Source organism: Saccopteryx leptura, chromosome 6 (assembly GCF_036850995.1).
Source record: "Saccopteryx leptura isolate mSacLep1 chromosome 6, mSacLep1_pri_phased_curated, whole genome shotgun sequence".
Lineage (NCBI taxonomy): Eukaryota > Metazoa > Chordata > Mammalia > Chiroptera > Emballonuridae > Saccopteryx > Saccopteryx leptura.
The window spans coordinates 153,435,055-153,455,696 of NC_089508.1; the positions used below are offsets into that span (position 1 = coordinate 153,435,055).

General features: G+C 48.0%; 1 protein-coding gene across 1 annotated transcript in view; it reads right to left on the reverse strand.

Annotated features, from left to right (window-relative positions):
* COL23A1 (collagen type XXIII alpha 1 chain) overlaps window positions 1–20,642 on the reverse strand; it is a 432,478-nt gene that overhangs the window by 388,320 nt on the left and 23,516 nt on the right. Inside the window, exon 2 of the mRNA XM_066341986.1 lies at window positions 17,025–17,091. Within this exon, the coding sequence (XP_066198083.1) occupies window positions 17,025–17,091 (67 nt within the window). The remainder of the gene's footprint in view (window positions 1–17,024; window positions 17,092–20,642) is intronic.

Below are 20,642 nucleotides of genomic sequence, written 5' to 3' on the forward strand. Positions count from 1 at the left end.
TCATGTGCAGGGCCACCAGGAGCATGTCATAAACACAGGCAGTAAATGAGTACCTCATTTCCCAAGTGAAGCCCCTGGAACCACCCCATAGCCAGCCTGAGAGGCTGAGTCCCTGCCCACTGTGAGGATGGGTCAGGTGGACCTGGGTTCATACACCACTTCTCCACCCTCCCTCACCTCCACCTTCTTCCACCAAAACTATGCCCCTGCATTCCGAGGTACCCCTCCCTCCTGCACGCATTCTCCTCAGGTTATCACTTCCTCACCTCCACATGCACCTCCCCCTCTGCACATACAACTTCCCCCTCTTTTCTGCCTCCCTCCAAGTGGTGATGGGCTGGTGCCCACAGAGCAGAACTTGACCCGCCATGCTGGCCCGCCTATGCCCCAGCACTGACCTCTCTGCCCTTAGTCCCTGATGGAACCCCTGGATATCTGAGGTGGGGGAGAGGACAGAGTGTACACTTTAGGGAGCAAACAGGCAGTGGGACTGCTGAAAGACACTACCCTGTCCTGGAAATTAAGTTGTGCTTCGGGGGTAGCGGGGGAGAATGGGGGAGTCACTCTTGGGCAGCGGCTCCTGGCCTTCCTCAGAAGACAGCCCCTGTCCTCTCGGAGCACCTCCCAACACACAGAGAAAAGCTAAGACTACCCCTTCCCTGTGGGTCACCGCACAGCCCACAGTCACAGCTAATAAAGATGCTGTCCTATGCACAGCTGAGCCCTCAGCAAGCACTCAGGACAACATGCTCAAGCCTCAACCTCAGCTGTGTGACAGCCACTTCCACCAACGGGAGGGGACACTCAGGGGCAAAGTCACCTTGCAGTCCTTCTGTGGCCTCGGCTATACATTTTTTTTAGGGATATTTTTCAGAAAGCACTGCAAGGGGAGGTGGGCGTGTGAGCATCTCATGGGAGAGGCCTTGGTCATGCAGTCGCCGACATTGTTTGTCTGATGGAAGTTCCTTTCCTGGTGAGCCCCAGTTCCCTCGAGCCTCAGCCTCCAAGCTTTAAACTTCTTTCTGTGCGGGCCTGTGAGCGGGCTACACGGGCCTACTTTTAAAGAAACGACCAGACAACAGTCCACTTTAAGCCCATTAGCGTCGTGAAAATCACGACCCCGTGGGGAAGGCAGCTCAGTGGGACTCAGGCATTCAGTCCTATTCCTAACTGCGGGGCTGAAGAGTAAAAGACAACAGGGGGCAGAGAAAAGTCTTGGGTCCTGAGGGAAAAGCCCCCCTCCCCAGCTGCCTGCTCACCCTCTACACAGGAAGCAGAGGGATCTCAAGTGCAAGGCTCCCCAACGAGCCAAGGGCTGACTTCTTGCTACTAGAGCGGAAGGTTCACTGAGGGATTCTGGCACCAAACGAACCAAGAGGCTAAGCAGAAATGACATTCTTTTCTAACAAGGAGTCAACAGAAGCAAATTGCCCCACCCTACGCTGTCCTTGCTCCCTAAGGGTCCCCACTGGAAAAAATGATGTGGGTCTGGCTGTCTCCCACCTCCTGGGACCAAAGGGTAAATAAACAGACATCATTAGATGCCGTCTGTATGCCAAAAATGCTTTGAGGACACATGGAGTTCAATGTTCCCGGTACATAATGCTTTCCCATTTTACATGTGAGGAGTCAGAGAAGGTGCCCAGGGTCACCTAACCGACAGGTAGCTCAACTGGCATTCACAGGAAGGCCCACCCGCATCCAAACCCAGACTTCCCACCCCCATCGCCTCCCGTACTCTATGGCCTCTCCGCCTGGCCCGGAAGCCGGTGGGGGAGGGGGGCGGGCAGCGGGAGGGCCACTGGGTCCAAGCGCACCAGGTAGGACTTTCTCCTGAATTCCCGAATCTCAGGCAAAGTGACACACGTGAAGCAGTCGTGCAGATGCATGGCTGAGGCCTCTACCACAGGGGCTTCGCGGTTCCAAATGCCCCGGGCCCCTGGCCCGCTGCGCTGGCCCGCCCATGCCCCTTCTGCATGGGCACTTTGCCGCTGTGAGCCTCTGTGTTGCTTCCTTCACTTGTCCTTCCGGCCTCAATCTGCCTGGGTCAGGTTCTGCTGCGAGCTCCCCATGACAGGGCCTCCACCCTCTCCTCGGCTCCAGAACTGAACCGCAGCGCAGACCCAGGAGGCCAGTTGTGTGCTTAGCTGGGCCGCTGGGCTGTGAACACTTAAGCACCAGGCACTGACAACAACAGGCGGCAGAGTGGCACGAAGCCAGCCAGATTAAGAGATCAAGGAAAAGGGGACATTTCCATGTGTTTCGGTCACAACCAATCCTATCTGTACAATTTAGCAAGGGCAGCTCTTTATGTCTATGTCACCCGCTCCAATCAGCCTGACGAGGATGGAAGGCACCCTGAAGCCACTGCAAGCTGAGGATGGGTGCGGGTTCATGGCAGGGCACACCTGTGCCACCTCTCATGGCTGTGGATAGCCCAGCTTTGGGGTGGCACACGAGCCTCTCTGAGGCCTCAGGAGGAAAGGGGAGAGGCTCAGTGGCCAAAGGGCAATCCAGGGAGCCATTGGGGAGTGCCTGGGGCACACAAATCTCAAACCCTCATCAATTTAGACAATTTAGGGATTAGAACAGATTGTACACAAAGTGTTAGCTGTAAAGGGTCCAGAAGGCTTTTCAGGAAGAATATTTCTGAATCATTTCCATGTAGGAAAACATTTACAACCAAGAGCGACTAGTACCCCAAGCAGTCAGTGGAACCAGCTTTGACTTTCCGAGAAGGGCCCTTGGCCAGGGGCAAACTGAATGCAAATGACTTTCAATCATCAGCCCTGGAGCCAACTCAGAACTCAGTAAAGCCAAGCTGTGGCCAGAGGTAAGTCTAGGATGATTAAGGAGGAAAAGTCAAGCGGTGAAAAGCGGTGAAAAGCCAGGGAAAACTAAAAAGGAGTCAGGATAAAGTCTAAATACTAGAAGGGGCCAACATTCCATGAATGGGCTTCTCCGCCTAAGTCAAGAAGCTGCCCCTTGCCACCTGGTGGGTTCCGGACAGTGTGGAATTCAGGAAGGACAGTGTCGTCATGGCAGCTTTTACTACCCCTTCTCTGTAACAGTCTAACAGACTTGTGATGTCACTCCACAAATTATCCAAATGTATTTATAAAATGAGTTGAATTCCACGTGCTCCCTTAGTGAGGGCAGTTTGTCCTTTTCTCCCTCACCCCCATCTCACCGGAGGGTCTGGTATGAGCTGGGCCCATGCAGGCAAGGGGAAACTTCAGGCTTTCACAGGCTGGAGGAGGGGAGGAAGGGTGACAGGCAAGTGAAGTGACATCAACTACAATATGGAATTGTTTGAGGGATAGCCAAAGTGTGGTGGGATGAGAGTGGAGGGGGCAATAAACTATGCCTAGAAAATTGGGAAGATTCCGAAAGAAGTGAGATTTAAGCTGGACTGTGAAGAGGAGTGTAGATTCTTCAAGTGAAGAACCAGGAGGAGAGACCTGGTTACTCTGTGGAGGGGAGCTCAGCACTGAGACGCATCGGGGCTGTGTCCCTACAGTTGCACTCTGTGGCAAACTCAATGCCCTGGAGAACGGTGACTTGTGCTCTAGCGATGGGATGACTACAGAGCCACCCCTGAGTTCTCCTGCATCAGGGCCTAGGATACAGGGTAGCCCTTCCCTGCAGACCTGGCTTTGTCTGGCACGTAGCCCATCTGTGCAGCCATGAATGTCAATGTGGGTATCAGAATAGCAGCTGCACTTCTAGATCAGTTTTATGGGAAAAGGAGACTCCTCACTGTATCTATACCCACAGCCCTAAACCTCCCCTATAGGCTGCAGCTGGGAATACTACAGAAAGCACAGTGCAGCCTGGATCTTTAACACATCACCGTGGTAGAGCTGGAAGGCATGTTCCTGACCCTCACCGTTAGGATAGGAGCAAAGACTATGCCTCCAGCCCTAGCTCTGCAGCTCAGTTTGTTAGAAATACCATTCTGTGCCTTCAGCATGATGCTAGTACATAAGCACAGCATGGCATTTCTCCCTGGTGACACCTGTGACCCTCTTCAACCCTACTGACACTTTCCACTTGAGAAAAGGGGAGATGGTCCTGTAAGATGACATGGGCCACACCTGGAACAGCGGACATAGAGTCCCTCTTTGCAGCCCCTCTTCTCTTTCTGCATCATGTTAAGCACATGGAAAGGCCTTATAATGATCCTGGGTATACAGGTTTTTATTGATAATTTTGAAGTCTAGTCTATTATGACCTTTCTTTGCACTTAAAAATCACTATAATTCTTTTTGTACTTTGAAGTATTCCAAAAAATGATATACTCTATTTACTATTTCCAACTATCCTTACTCCACGATGGCTGGTTAATTTTGTAGAGAAATTAGAAAACACAATCATACAAATACTTTCAATATGTTTGGTGTTCAGTGAGACATGTGATGTTTCTTCAATCTTTTTTTTTTTTTAAGTGGAATAGGGAAGATAGAGAGATAGACTTCCACATGAGTCCCCACCGGGATACACCCGGCAACCCCTGTCTGGGGCTGATGCTCAAATCAACCGAGCCATCCTCATCACCTGGGGCTGACACTCAAACCAATCGAGGCACTGGCTGTGGGAGGGAACGAGAGAAGGAGGAGAGGGAGGGAAGAGAAGCAAGTGGTTGCTTCTGTGTGCCCTGACTGGGGATCAAATCTGGGGCATCAGCACACTGAGAAGGTGCTCTATACACTGAGCCAACCAGCCAGGGCCCAATCTTTTTTGATATATAAAACTTTTACTAATAAAATATTTTGGGGAAAGAAATGCCAAGAGGGGAGAGACATTTTAAGCAAAGGAATGTCATACGGTCTGACAGGACAATTGAGAAACAAAGTCATCCCACAGGGCACGGGGACAGGATATGATTTGGGAAATGAATCAGGAGTGGAAAGCAGGAATTAGACTGAGGAATGCCAACACAGAGACTGCATATTTGATCCTGAAGACCATGGAGAACCTCAGAAGGCTTTTAGATCAATCATCACTTTGCCCCAATCCTGAACAAGGCATGGAAGGGATGCAGAGTAATGAGGGTCTGAAGAAGGCAGTGGTGGTGGGAATGGTGGAGGGAGGGCTCACAGCACATGAAAGACAGAATAAGACAACTAACAGACTGAATACAAAGATGAGGGAGAAGGAGGAGAGCCCCAAGGAAAGTAGCAGAAGAAGGTATGATAACTAATTTCATTTGTCAGCTGAGTCATAGTGTCCAGATATGTGATCAAACATTATTCTGCATGTTTATGTGAGGATTTCTAACATGCAATTAACTTTCCAATAGGTGGATTGGGAGTACAGCAGATTGTCCTCCACAATGTGGGTGGGCCTCATCTAATCAGGTGAAAGCCTGCAGAAAACAAAGAGAATTCCCAAACAAGGGAGGATTCTCCAGCAGACTGAGACTGCCCTGGGCCCTTCCTGGTTCTACAGCACATGGCCTTTGGACTCAGACTAGAGCACTGGCTGTCCTGGGCCTCTAGTTTGCTAACCCACCCCTTAGATTTTGAACTTGCCAGCATCCATAATCACGTGAACAAAATGATTAAAATATATATATATATATATATATATATATATATATATATATATATATATATTTTTTTTTTTTTTTTTTTTTTTTTTTTTTTTTTTTTACAGAAACGGAGAGAGATGAGAAGCATCAATCATTAGTTTTTCGTTGCGACACCTTAGTTGTTCATTGATTGCTTTCTCATATGTACCTTGACTGTGGGGTTACAGCAGATTGAGTAACCCCTTGCTCAAGCCAGCCACCTTGAGTCCAAGCTGGTAAGCTTTGCTCAAACCAGATAAGCCCGTGCTCAAGCTGGTGACCTCGAGGTCTCGAACCTGGGTCCTCTGCATCACAGTCCGACGCTCTATTCACTGCGCCACCGCCTGGTCAGGCCATATATATATATATATCTTTATAAAGCTATATATCTTACTGATTCTGTTTCCCTGGAGAACCCTGACTAATACACAAGGAACAGAGGTCTGCCAAGCTGCAGGCAAAGGAAGGAAGGAAGCAAACACCACACCCACTGCTGTCCTGCAGGCAAAGGAAGGAAGGAAGCAAACACCACACCCACTGCTGTCTTCATGATTACCCCCCAATACAGTGTGCTCAGAGTCAGCATACAGCAACAACAACCCACTTTGGCCAACCTCTGTGCTGCTGCCTCTACCTTTACTGTGTCATTTCATCTGGAAGCTTGGGTACCTCCTCTCAGATGTCCTATAGTCATGTCAAAATGAACAGGTCAGAACGAACTCCTCATCCTCTTTACCACTCCATTATAGCAAATGGCACCACTGAGTTGCCCAAGTCAAAAATCTGGGTGTCATCCAAAAACTGGGAATCGCCTTCTCTCTCTCTCATTTCCCCTTACTCAGTCCTCCTCCTAGTCCTGCCAGTGCAACCTCTAAAATACATGTCTACTTTGTCTGCGTCTCTCCACTGCCTCCACCACCAGGACCCAGTCCAGGTGCGGATGACATCTGGCCAGGACAATCGCAGTAAACTCCTAACTGGCTCCCTCACTTCCTCCACTCCTACTTTCCTCTCAGGTAAAACTTCTGCATCAGCCAGAGCTTTGAAAACATCACCTGGACAATGTCACTTCTTTATTTTTAACCCAGCAATAATTTCCCACTGCTTTTTGAATGCAATACACACTCTTCCATAGCTAAGAGGCCTGGGCCACAGAGACATGACCTGCCTCTTTATTTCAGCATGTCCTCCTCTGCTTGCTTCAGACACTGACCCCTCAGCTCCTAGGTGACAGCCTGAACGCCTGGCTGCTGAAGAAGCAACTTGCTGCTCTGGGGGCCCTGGAGCCTCTCAGCGCGCCTGGCTTCTCATCACACAAATCTTGGCATCAGTGTCCTCTCCCCAGAGAAGTCGCCCTGGCCTTTCTTTCTAAAGAAGATCTTAACACCAGCACCCTTTACCCTCTACCAAGGGACTCTGTCGGTGCCTGCATAGCTCTCATCATAATTCACAGCTATCTCATTTATTTGTTAGTTCACCTGTTTTAGTTCCTGTTTCCTCTACCCTTCCCGTGACACCTGGAGTGTAAATTTCATGAGAACACAAGACTTTGATTTGTTTACCACAGTGCCCCCAAAATATAACAATGAATATTTCTGAGTTAAGAATAAAACCTATGTTTGGGATTATTGTGCCATTATTAAAGAAGAGTTCACTGAAGCCCAGAGAGGTTAAAGAACATGCCAAAGGTCACGCAGCTCCAAATGGCAGATTTAGGACTCAAATCCAGAACTGTGTTATTCTAGAAGACCTGCTTTCTATTCCTCCCCATGGGTTTCTATGTGACCCAACATCTATAGCACATCTCTCAGCTTTAAAAGATCATGTTTGGGCCTGACTAGGTGGTGGCTTAGTGGATAGAGCATTGGAATGGGACACAGAGGACCCAGGTGTGAAACCCCAAGGTCGCCGGTTTGAGTGCAGGCTCATCTGGCTTCAGCGTGGGCTCACCAGCTTGAGCACGGGGTCACCGGCTTGAGCATGGGATCATAGATATGACCTCATGGTCACTGGCTTGAGCCCAAAAGACACTGGCTTGAGCAAGGGGTAACTATCTCTGCTGTAGGCCCCGGTCAAGGCACATATGAGAAAGCAATCAATGAACAATTAAGGAGCCGCAACAAAGAACTGATGCTTCTCATCTCTCTCCCTTCCTGTCTGTCTGTCCCTATCTGTTCCTCTCTCTGTCTCTCTCTCTGTCTCTGTCCCTCTCCTCAAAATAAAAAAAGAAAAAGATCATGTTTGGAACACCTGTGAGGGTCAGGTATCCTGCTGAGTGGACAGCAGACATTAAGTCAGATGGGCTGTTTCCCAGGAGTGCAGCACAGTCCAGGAGTGAGACAGTGGGCGTATGCAACCTGGGAAGACAGTGGGACAGGCTTGTTGCCAGCCCAGGGCCAGAAGCAGAAACTGTCTATTTTTCAGTTGAATTCATTTTAGCTGTTTTACTTGTTGTCCTCGACTATAATGGGAATGCACGCTCATTGAAAGCAAATTCAGAAAATACAAAAAACATAAAAAAACAAAGCACACTTTATAATACAATCACCCACTGTTCGCTGTGATATTATTTTGCTTTAAAATTAGTTTCCTCTGCACTGTTGAAATGCTGTGGCCATTTTCCCCTGTAAATTTCTGTTATTTCAATGTTTTTGCTGCTACAAATGCTGTTCTGATGAATTTCAATGTGTAAGCACCTATGCACAGTTGTCAGATTAGCTAGAGAACCTAGGAGTGGAAATCCTGGGAGAAAGTTGGTGCTTTTCAAATTTTTGTTTATATGTGAAACTCCCTTTAGAAAGACTGGAACAATTTAAGATTTATCAATCTGATGGCTGAAAACTGATATCTCATTTCACCAGGTATTTTTGCAATTCTTCGTGACATGGACCATCTCTTTAGTGCCCAGAGCAGAGCCTGGTGCAGGATGGGAGCTCTGCAAGGAAAGAGCCACGACTTGTGTTTGCCTGTTGGGGACTCTCTGTATGCATATCCTTTGCCTATTCCTCCACGAAAATATTTGGCTTTTCCGTATTCTTTTGCGAGAACACTTTTTATCTCATGAATATTAACCATGTGTTTGTTATTATGTTAAACTTTGTGTTTCACTGCCCTTGATTTGAATTTCTGTGTGCTTTCTAGTAAATTTTTAAAATATTAATTATCCTATTCTTTTCCATTCCTGCCAGATTTCTATAGAATTTAATGAATATAGTGGGCTCCCTCTGGTGGTCACAAGAAAATCCCTGAATCCCACTGGTCAGTACACAGTTAAACCTCGAGACTAGAACAGGACACGGGGCATTTATAATGAATAGATTCCTAGTGGCTAGCGGATGCCGGAAGACTTCTAATTATCTTCTTCCACTCATCAGCGGGTCTACAAAGTGGTTCAGGAGGCCACTGTCCAAACCATGCTGACTGTCTTGCCTCCCAAATCCCTCTCTGGGGAGTTCCTGTGTCTGTTCAGGGCATCACCTCTCCCGCCCAGGCTTGCCGCTCCAGGCACCTCTGTCGGCTCCCGCGCCCATCCATCCTGTTTGTGAGTTCTGTCCACCACATGGTCCAGGGCCGGTCACAGCTGCTCCCTGCTATCAATTCTCATAGCCCTCATTCAAGTTCTCATGACCTCTAGCCCAGTAAAGTCATTCAGCAGACAGTTATCATCCCTCCTTCATGCACCCAGCACAATTCTAAGGTCAAGGGACGCGGCAGGGAACAAGACCATCCCCACCCTGAGCACACGCTCCTAGAGCTTCTCTGCTGGAACCAAGTCTGCCATCCAGGCAGTCCTCCATGCTGTTTCTGGAGTCTTCCTCTGACAGCTGACATCTACCCAGACTCCTCCACATTGTTCCCTGGGAAAAGCCCGCATCCTCCATAGCTGAGCGCCCCCCCCTCCCCACTCCCACTGCCACTTTCCTGCCAAACAGCTGCTGGCCACTCTCCGAGCAGCCCTCTGCCTCTGCTCCGGAGTTGGGTCTCGTGGGTGTGAGTCCCCCATTCCAGCTAAGATGTAACCTAGTCTTTGCAACTCTACCTAACAGTCACCTTCCCCCTGCCTAAGGCCTCCTGATCTGAGTGATCTCTTCCTTCTTTTAGTCTCTGTAGGACTTTTCTCTTCAAACTCTTCCCATTCTCAACACACTACCATTCTTCCAGCTGTGCTGCTGTTTTCCAGCAGCTGATCTACAACCCCTCGAACAACCACAGTCAACAGCCCCCAGCATGAGCACAGAACAGGGTAGGGAGAGACGAATGCCTGGATGAACAAGTATGATGGATGGTAGAGGGGCACTGAGAGCATTCTCCAGAGAATTCTAGCCCTACCCCCAAATCAGACACACTATCTCCACCTTCCCACAGCTTACCGTAAACTCAAGTCAAATAGGCTTTAATATATTAAAAAGATGTACCATTGAAGAAAATTCTACATGTAAGAAATAATTGAGCCTGACCTGTGGTGGCACAGTGGATAAAGCGTCGACCTGGAAATGCTGAGGTCGCCAGTTCAAAACCCTGGGCTTGCCTGGTCAAGGCACATATGGGAGTTGATGCTTCCTGCTCCTCCCCCCTTCTCTCTCTCTGTCTCTCTCTCCCCTCTAAAAATAAATAAATAAAATTAAAAAAAATAATAATTGAAAGAGCAACAACAATCTCCTGCTTCAAAGTACTAGGAAAACACACCCACCCCCTTCACAAAGCTCTTTCCAAAGCCAACGGCTAGAATAAACAGGCTGGATGCAAGTAGCTTCTACCACGTCTATTCTGTTCAGTAACATTTCCCACAACCTGTCGATGGATGTATCAGGGTCTGTGTTGTTTCCACGTTGTGCTTCATGCTTTCCTAGGTAGACTTTCACTCCTTGGCTCGAACTTCCAAACACTTTCCAGAACTGATTAATCTGTTTATTAATTTCTGGAAGGCCACCCTGCACTGCAAGCGCAGTGCACATCATTTGGAAACCACATACAATGTCTCTGGTCTGTTATACAAGGAACAACAAGGGCACAACCAGGAACTGAAGAATATTACCGCTGTGACGAAAAGTTCTGAACATTTCCAGGGCATGTCAAGCGGTTAGATACCAGAGTGAGCTGCGTGAAGGTGCAGCAGCCCTGGGCTCGGCATGTGGCCTCTGGAGGCCATCAGGGCCTGGCAGGAGTTCCCAGGCTACTCCCAGGCTACACGGTCCCTTTTCCTTTCCAGTTCTCTCACTCCTGTACTTTGTCACCCGCCTTTTCTCACCCACGTCCCAAACCTTTGTTCTTTTCCTCCAGAAAGTCCCAGCCAACCACCAACTCGAGATCTCTCCCCACCTCTCTGGCAATCCTGACTGATGTCAGTGAAAATGAGGAAGGCAACAGGCTATACGAGGTGGGTCTGTACTGGCCTGGGGGCCACGGATCTGACTGAGAGTGACCACAGCTGACTCAGGAGGCAGTGCCAGGCTCTGTCCTGCTCTCTACAAGTATTTACTCATTCAGTCCTTGCAACAATCCTGTAAGGTAGGTGCTATCAGATGAAAAACTGAGGCACATGAGGATAAATTGCTCATCTGAGGTCATGGAGGTGGTAAGGGATGGGGAATTTGAACCAGGCAGTCAGGGTTGAGAGGTCATGAGCCTTCTCATGGGGCCACACTGCCTGGTGGCCAAGTTCAACAGAGGAAGAAGACCTGTGTGTTTCAAGTGGAATAAACCTTTAGTCAAATTCAAAATCTGTTTACAGCCTGCAGTGAGGACCACCCGGGCATGGCTAGCCAGCTGTCCCTGGGGCAAGACTGAAATGGTCACCTTTCCTTTGTGTCTACCCAGTCATATTTTTCTCTTCTGAGATGAGCACACTAAAACCCTTTGGGGTAACCACACTTCCCCTTCACAACCCATATGGTTCTGGTAGCGTCAACACTGCTCCAAGCTGAGAATGGTCACATGACCCAGACCTCACTGAGCAGTGCAGGCCACCCTCCAGGCATGGTAATCAGTTCAGGGATAGGCATAGGTCCCAAGCCAGAAAAGGTGGGGTCATTTCTCAGATTTCTTATTTAATTATGGTAAAATACATATAAAATTATGTATTTTTACCATTAAAAAGTGCACAATTCCATGGCATTTTGTATATTCTTTTTTTTTTTTCTTTTCTTTATTCTGAAGCTGGAAACGGGGAGAGACAGTCAGACAAACTCCCGCATGCGCCCGACCGGGATCCACCCGGCACACCCACCAGGGGCGATGCTCTGCCCCTCCAGGGCGTCGCTCTGCCGCGACCAGAGCCACTCTAGCGCCTGGAGCAGAGGCCAAGGAGCCATCCCCAGCGCCCGGGCCATCTTTGCTCCAATGGAGCCTTGGCTGCGGGAGGGGAAGAGAGAGACAGAGAGGAAGGAGGGGGGTGGTGGAGAAGCAAATGGGCACTTCTCTTATGTGCCCTGGCCGGGAATCGAACTCGGGTCCCCCGCACGCCAGGCTGACGCTCTACCACTGAGCCAACCGGCCAGGGCCATTTAGTATATTCTTAATGTGCACAACCATCATCATTATCCATTTCCAAAACTTTTCCATCTTTCCACAGAAACTCTGTCCCCATTCAACAACGACTCCCTGTGTAAGTTTGCTTCAAGGCTGCCATACAAAGAGCCATAGTCTGGGTGGCTCCAACAACAGAAATTTATTTTTTCACAGTTCTAGGGACAGGAAGTCCAAGATCAAGGTGTCGGCAGGTGGGTTCCTTCTGAGACCTCTCTCCTTGGCTTGTGTTCATGGGGTCATCCCTCTGTGCATATGGGTCCTAATCTCCTCTTCTTATAAGACACCAGTCATAGTGGACAAGGGTCCACTTTAACTACCTCATTCTAACTCAGTTACCTCTTTAAAGACTACATTTCCAAACATAGTCACATTCTGAAGTACTGGGGGTTAGGGGTTCAGCATATGGGTTTTGGGAAGGACACAAATCAGCCCCTACCACTTGCCCACTCTCTAGTGCTGGGACTTTTGAGAAGGAGAGTGTTCTGTCTGCAGGGCTTGCTGAGAAGGCATGATATATCTATGGGGTGGCTAGGGGCCACCTTCTGGCCCCAAGGACAGCCTGTCTGAAAATGGTGCAGAAAAGAGCTGAGAGATGGAGAGAGAGACCCCCTCCTGACACACCAGAATCCGGCCCTGCTCTGACCTTTCCCCTTCCAGTTCCACACATTAATAACATCCTCGTTTTTGCTTTTCTACCATAGCATGGTCAGAAAATTTGTTAGTGTTCTGAAACTTTTAACTAAAAGAGTTAGTTAATGCAAGGGCCTTTTACACCAGAGTGGCCCACATCTCCCGGATGTGCAGGTCCAGACCACATGGCAGCTGTTCAAGTGGATTCAGGCTCCGAAGTGCCAGCCCTGAGCTGTCCTTTTGGGCACTCCCATGTCACATTCATAGCACAATGGAGGCGGGGTGGTGCCACCCCCTGTCAGGGTCCCTTCAGCAAGGTTCCCCAATGGCTGCCTTGAGGGTGGCCTCCCCCAACAGACTTGAAGTCTTCTGTCCTCCAGCCAAATGTCCCAGGCCCTGCAGCATGCTTGGCTGACGGCAGGCTTCAGGACAACCAGTGGAAGACAGAGGACAGGGCAAGCAGCAGGCTCCCTTCCCTCAAAGCCTCCCTGGCGAATGGTCTGTAAGAAGACACGACAAGAAACAACCCAAGTGTCCCTGTGGGGCACTGGCCAGTTTCGTCTCAGGACAGCCCGCCAGCCCTACAGTATTCCATGGTTTAACCCGAGAAGGCAGTGCTCGCTTGGACAGCACACATATTACCCAAACAAGGTAGCAGCACCTGCTCTCTGGGCTAAGTCAGACCATCTCAAAGAGAAACTGCGAACTGCAAAATAGCAACACAGGGACAACAATGTGTGATGCCACTTGTATGAAAACAAGAAGGGACCTACTGGCTGAACTGTACATAAACTACCTCAAAAATCAGGGTGTCTAATACCACAGCCACTAGTCACACGTGGCAATTTAAATTAAAATCCATTAAAAATTTAGTTTTTTAGTTGCTCTAGACCTATTTCAAGGGCTCAGTAACCACAAGCAGCTAAATAGGGCCACGGTCCGGGAGGTGGGCATCTCGCACCTCAGAAAGTTCTGTGAGCCCGCGTTGCTCTAGAAGGATTTCCACCACTGGCAACAGCCCGGGAAGGGGAGCAGGTGCTGGGGGGGGGGGGTTCACATGTGATCTTTGGTGGTACTTAAATTTTACTGTCACATTATATATTATTTAAAACTCAAAATTAAGCATTTTAAAACTTAAGACACATTTTTAAACGTTTAAATACACATAAGAAGGTGTGGGAATACCCAAGGGACATAGGTAAGTTCCACTAGGAATATCGTGTAAGCAAGAGAAGACTCTTTGGGGGCAGATGTGAGAACGAGCAGCCTCAGGGGCCTCCTAGGTAACCACCTGCACACCCAAGCCATGCGCACACCTGACTCACATTGGGCAGTGCGGAAGCCCCTCTGTCCCTCACATTTCAGCCCTCTCACCACCTCGTAAGGTCCTCAAGACAATTATTGTTCCCATTGTTTTAGCTTCCTAAGGCTGCTTCAACAACTTACCACAAACTGGGTGGTGTAAGATGATGAAAGTTTGCACTCTCCAGTTTGGAAGGCCAGAATCCCAAAATCAATGTGTGGACAGGGTGGGTTCTTTCTGGAGGCTCCAGGGGAGAATCCCTTCCATGCCCCTCTGGCTTCTGGTGGCTGCAATTAACCTTCAGTGGCCCTGGACTTGTGTGATCTCTGTACCTTCCCATGGCTGTCACCTCTGTGTCCCTTTTTGTCTCAACCCTCTCCCTCCTGTATCTAATAAGGAAGCCAGTCACTGAATTTAGAGTCCACCTAAAATCCTGGATGATCTCATCTCAGGATCCTTAACTTAATTATATCTGCAAAGACTCTATTTCCAAATAAGGCCACTTTTTTAAGTATGGGGGTTAGGACTGGGACATACCATTTAGGGGGACACAGTTCAACCCACTATCCCATTTTATAGATAAGGAGTACGAGGCTCCGGGGCCTCTCACTTGTCCAAGTTCACAGGCCTACTTCAGGGCCCAGCCCTGCCAGTTCCCCCGCCCCCTCCTCGCGGCCTCATGGCTGCCCCCGAGTGCCACTTCACAATGGGCAGCACACACAGAGGGGCCGCCCCTTCTCTGGCCTCGATTATCTGTCTGCTGGATCCAAGGATCTGACAAAAGATTATACTGTCCACCAGGCGTGGGAAGGAGCCAGGCCATGGAGATCTGTGGGTATCTCCAATCAGATGGGGACCCAAGCTACGGAGGGTGGTCTGAGTGTCTGGACTCCAAATGTCTGCGGGAAGATCAGAGCCAGGGAGAAAGGGAATGAGTTAAGGCTTCTGGTGTTGGAGAAAAGGCCACTGTTGGAGAATGTGCCAGCCTCTGGGGTTTTGCATCAATGTAGGGCTCTGGTCCAAAGGGCTCAAGTGAGTCCTCCAGCTTGAAGTGACAGGAGAAAGAGTACAGCAGGCATGGGCATGAGTGTGCATTGGGGCCTGGGTGCACTGACCACAGCTGCCAGGATGCTGATGGCAGCCACTAGCCCCTGGACAACAGCAACACAGTGCCGACTGCCAGAAGGCTCCTCTCAGAGAGCAGGGAGGTCACTGTCCTCTTACCCATGGGACTGGAGGATCTAGCCATCCTCCCCGCTTCCGTGATGTTCCCTGAGATCCCTTTGGAGCTTCTCTTTGTGCTTGGAGAACCCCCAAGGAAGGGCAGGACACAGAATTGCCTCTGGGTTATGCCTTTGACCTGTACTTGCTCTGTGACTTCAGAAAAGCCTACAGAGCCCATTCCAATATTGTCATCATTTTTTTGGTGAGGGCCCTTATAGTTAAGCAGTGACAGACGGAGGTTTGGACCTGGCTGGGATTTATTTAAGGGCTTCGTGCCTGCTCCCTGTCTCGTCCTCCCTGCCCATCTGTCATTTGTATTTGGGACTTTCAGACTTCCAGTCAGCAGCCCACAGCAAGACACCCAGTTCACACTGCCATCCAGGTCCTGCCTACAAATAAGGACAGCAGAAACTGTAATAGTTTTTATTAAAGTCTACGCAAGTTCAAAATTTCAAAATGCTGCTGTGAAACCCACAGAATTGATTTCACATCTTATGAATGCATTGTGTCTCCCAGTTTAGAAAATGTTTATCCATGTAACTCCCATGAATTTAAATCTATACAGCATTCACAAGGAAAGGGGAAAAGAAGAGGAATCATTCTCACTTTATACATTTTGCAGATTATCCACAAATTCATTTGTGGGTCTGGGTTTTTCTTCATTGAGTCACAACTTCTGACTCACTGTCATGTGCTTTTTTTCTCCTATCTGAACCTGAGAGGTTCTATTATCAAAAGCTAGCTCAAGCTTGACCATCAAATCTTCTCCCACTGGGTCCCCAGAGACTGAGTTTCTGCACCAGGAGGTTCACGTTTGCAGCCATCCAAGGTATCCCCCAAACTTCAGATGTTGATGATCAGTGAGTTTGGTTTATGGACCAGCAAAGGAGACTGGGAAATACCAGGCAACTTGGCTAATGGAAGGCATGGCAGTAAGGACAAAAGCCACTGAGCTCAGCTGCTGGCATCCACGTTCTGTCACCTCATTCAATACAGAGAAAAGTTTGAGAAGTGTTACAACCTTCCACTCATTTACTGGTTTTACACACCATCCTAAATGCGAACCCTAAGAATGCCGGGGCTAAAACTACACACCTAATTCTCAATCGTGGTCTGTGCAAAGCTCTCATGAGGACAACCAGAAGACCTGAGATGAAATAGGACTTGAGGCACACGGGTTAGGAATCAAGAACTCCTGGTTCTATTCACAGCCATACTGGTCTAAAACACCTGAACCCAAGAGAGGCATGATTATTTGAATAACTCAGACCATGTTTCCTTCTCCCTTCCTCCACCTCCACCAAAAGAAATGAAAAGAAACAAACAAACAAACAAAAAACCTTTGGCCCGGTCATTTATTCCCCCTGACAAGTCTAAAATAGAACTAAGGTCACAGTGATAATACCCTGTGGCTGGTTCCGTATCTGGTTCTCCATCTTCAGAATGGGACGGTGGTTACTTTCTTAGCATCTAAGCTTTTATTATGCTGAGTTCTAAATATGAGAACCCCAGTGGTTCTCAGCTCCCCTGCCAACACTACATCCCCATCAAACCAAGGTAGTTAATCCTGCTGGGATCTTTGATTAGTGACATGCCTGCCAGGGAAAATAGAGAAAGAAATCCCTTTGGATGGGCCACACAGTACAATAGATGGCCCAAGACCCAAGGTGATAACTTTGACTATGTCCTCGGCAGTTTTGAGCAAACAGGAGGGAGATGCCCAGCCTACAGAAGTCAGGAGCCAGCAAAAATTGAATGTCCACTTACCTGGGGGGCAGACGCATTCGGTTGGCACTTCGCGAACTGTCCGCTGCTTGACTAGTCCCTCCAACTTCTGAAGCCAGAAGAAAAGGGGGGGGGGGGATGAGAATTAGTTTGAGAGCAGAGAGTAATAGAAGTGGAAAAATCAGCAAAAACCAATATATCAAAAAGACAAATTGACAGTGGTAAGGGTATTTTGGAGAACATTTTTTTTAATAGGTCATTAAATTCCACAGACAGTTTTGGAATGAGAGGAGAAATAAAAATAAACATAGCAATTACTTGGGAGTCTCTGTAAAAAAGATGGCAGACGAAAATGCTTTGTTACATTTCCACACACAAATCAGGGAAAGCCGAAATGACAGCGCAGTCAGCATGGAGTGGGAGGCAGGGCAGAGCAGGCCCAGGCCCTGCAGCAGCTTTGCTACTCAGACCCCACCTCAGTTGCCCAGGAAGCCCCCAGGCCCCCATCCTGCAGCCCCTGCCAGCCCACTGAGGTCAGACCTTCTGCCCAGGCCCAACCCACCCTGATGATATTTTCTTTTCTTACCTGTGGGGATGCTTGGCCTAGAAAATTTGGTTCTGTACAATTCAACAAGAATTTCTGCAGATCCCCCACCCTGTGCTAGATTTGGGCGAAGGGAAAAGAATTACCAAAGAAATCAAGTCAGGCATGACCGGTGGTGGCACAGTGGATAGAGCATTGACCTGGGACGCTGAGGTCCCAGGTTTGAAACCCCAAGGTTGCCAGCTAGAGTGCAGGCTCATCTAGGTTAAGCTCACCAACTTGAGTGTGGGATCACTGACATGATCCCATGGTCAGTGGCTTGAGCAAGGGGTCACTGGCTCAGCAGGAGCCCCTGGTCAAGGCACATATGAGAAGCAATCAATGAACAACTAAAGTGCCATAATTACGAATTGATGCATCTCATCTCTCTCCCTTCCTGTCTGTCTCTCTCTCACACAAAATAAAAGAAAAAAATCAAGTCAGAAGTCACAGTCCTGCTTATTATAACTCATAATACAGCCCTGACACAATCACCATCTGATGCCCAAATTACTGTCCTCGACTCACTGAGGGGGCACAAGGTGTAAAGAAAAAGAAGAAGGAGGAAAAGATGAAGGAATTAGTCCCAAATCCCAAGTCTAGGTTTAGGCAATTGAAGTGATTGGTCCATGACCCCAAACTAGCCCAGGCTTGAGTCCTGATGAGAATATGCAAAGTAGTCTCTAGAAAAAACAAAAACAAAAAAACTCCAAAAACCTCCCTAAAAGCAAAACAAAGCAAATCCTGAATGTGTTAGTTAACTTAGTGAAAAACGTACTACTTTAGTTTCAAACATGAAAACATAATTTTTAAAGCACTGCTTTAGAAAAGATAAGAAGACCACCCTGGTCCTGAGCCATTGAGGCCAAGCCTGGAATTTTCACTGAAGATGGTACTCCGGCCAAACTCTTTATTGTCTCTGGCTGAACAGCCCAGGACCAGGAGCCTGAGACAAAAAACATAACCAGGTGAGCTCCAGCCTCCTACAAAGCTTCCTCCTGTCCACCAGTCACACTCATTTTTAAGATGTGCAACAGAAGTTGATACAGGCAACAGGCAACATGTAGACATCACACCCTTGTGGAGGGGTGGGCGCCAGGCAGAGGGTTAGTGTGCTGCCTTTAAATGTACCCAACCTCTCCATCCTCACACCTCTCTGCCCGCAAGGCCTCATATGGCTGCGTTTGGACACCAGGCTCTCAGCCCCAATTCGGACCACCCCCCCCCCCACACACACACACACACACTCCTGCTCTGCCCTGTGCTGGAGCCACCCACCTGGCCCAGGGTGATGCTGCTAGCGGCCCACTCCGAGTCTCAAGCCCTGAGATGCCCCTCTGCTCCGAACCCGCAAAGCTTCTCCAGGGTTCCCATCAGGTGAGTGGGATTAGTTCCACCCCAGGCAGCAGCAGCCCTGCCTGGTGCGCTGGTCCCTGGAGCCATCTGGTCTTCATTGAGCCCAAAGTTGCCTGGGCTTGTGAACAAGGGCCTCAGGACTCACTTTCCCCCCAGTGTCTCTGCAGATACTATTAACAATTTCAAAATTTACCTGGAAAAAGAATCCAGCCTTTTAGTTTAAGCCAATTAGTTGGTGAAGATCTCATCTGTTTTAATCATTGCTAGACAGACTAGAATGATTGTTCCCCTTTTTAAACAAAATCATATAGTGCTAAAAATAAAATAAAATAAAAAATAACAGCTTTTTAACAACTGCTATCACACCTGGGACACTTTCCTAAAGGGGAAGGGGGGCTCTATCAAATACTGATAGAGCTACTCTTATTTTAAAATAAAAAGCTAAACAGGAAACTATTGATGAGAGGGTAAAAAAAACTTACTGTTAATGCTAGTAGAGGGGATCATAAATTATTGGGATTGAAGTTCTGTTGTCACTTACTCTAACTCCTTTTATGCACTCATCTTTCTAGATTAGATGGTGAATCTGCAAAGCTTTATCTCCTAATCCTCTACCCTCCCCCACCTCCAGACACCTAACTTCTGTGGATTTGCCACTGTACCTCCTGTGAGCACAGAGGTAAATGTTTGAATGAGAAACCCAATCCCACAATATTCCTTGCTTTTTTTTTTTAATTCTAAGGAAATATTCTTTTGTGTTCAGTTTTGTAAGAAATGACTTAAAAGCCTCAACTTTTTACATTCAATTATCTGGCAGCACCCCTCACATCTGCAAACAATATGGTCCTGGTTTTACATATGCAAACAAGTCCTGACTCCAAAAGTAAACAAAGGATGAGTTTGTAAGAAAAGATGGAGACTTGGGGAGAATTCCCCCCAGAGTGCAGAAGAGGAGGAGAACTTGACGTTTTCGGGGAGGGCTGCCAAGAGCGGAGGGAAAGTTAGGGAAAATCATGATTTCCAAGACAGCGTTACACGGTCAGATGATAAATTTATTAATGAGCTGTTGGAGTGCTAGTCTGGAACATTTCACCAGATGTTCGATCACATATCCGAATGGTTACATTTTGATGAAATATGAATTAATGTACAAAAAAGGATGTAATGATTTATTTCTGTCAAATGCTCCAAATAAAGCCAGAGAGGCATTCCTATCCTTTGACAGAAAATTCCTACTTTAGGGAATATACCCCTAAGGAAAAAAATGAGCTGAAGCAAACAAATTGATCTTCACGAGGGAGTTGTGCCTCAAAACAGTGAGAAGGACCGTAAGTGCCCTGATGAAACTGTCACATCTTCATAAAATAGCAGTGTGAAGACGATGTAGCAACAAGGAAAAAATGTTTATGAGACAATAAATAAAATGTCTACATCTGTGTAAAAATTCAGGCGTGGGGTGGCAGCAAGTAGCAAACATCCACTCACTTGGGAGTTGGGATTATGTTGATTTACATCTTCTAAAAGTTTTTTCTGTGTTGTAATACCATCTTCTCAGTTAAGAAAAAATTCTGTAAAGTAGAAGAAAAGCCAAAATGAAGTCTTGAAATCACCCTGTTGAGGACCATCTTTGAATAATGGTCTGATACTTTCTTAGGAAGACTCTGTTCCAGGATCCACTGCTACCAAGCCGCACGGACACCAGCGAAAGGCTTGTAGAGAAG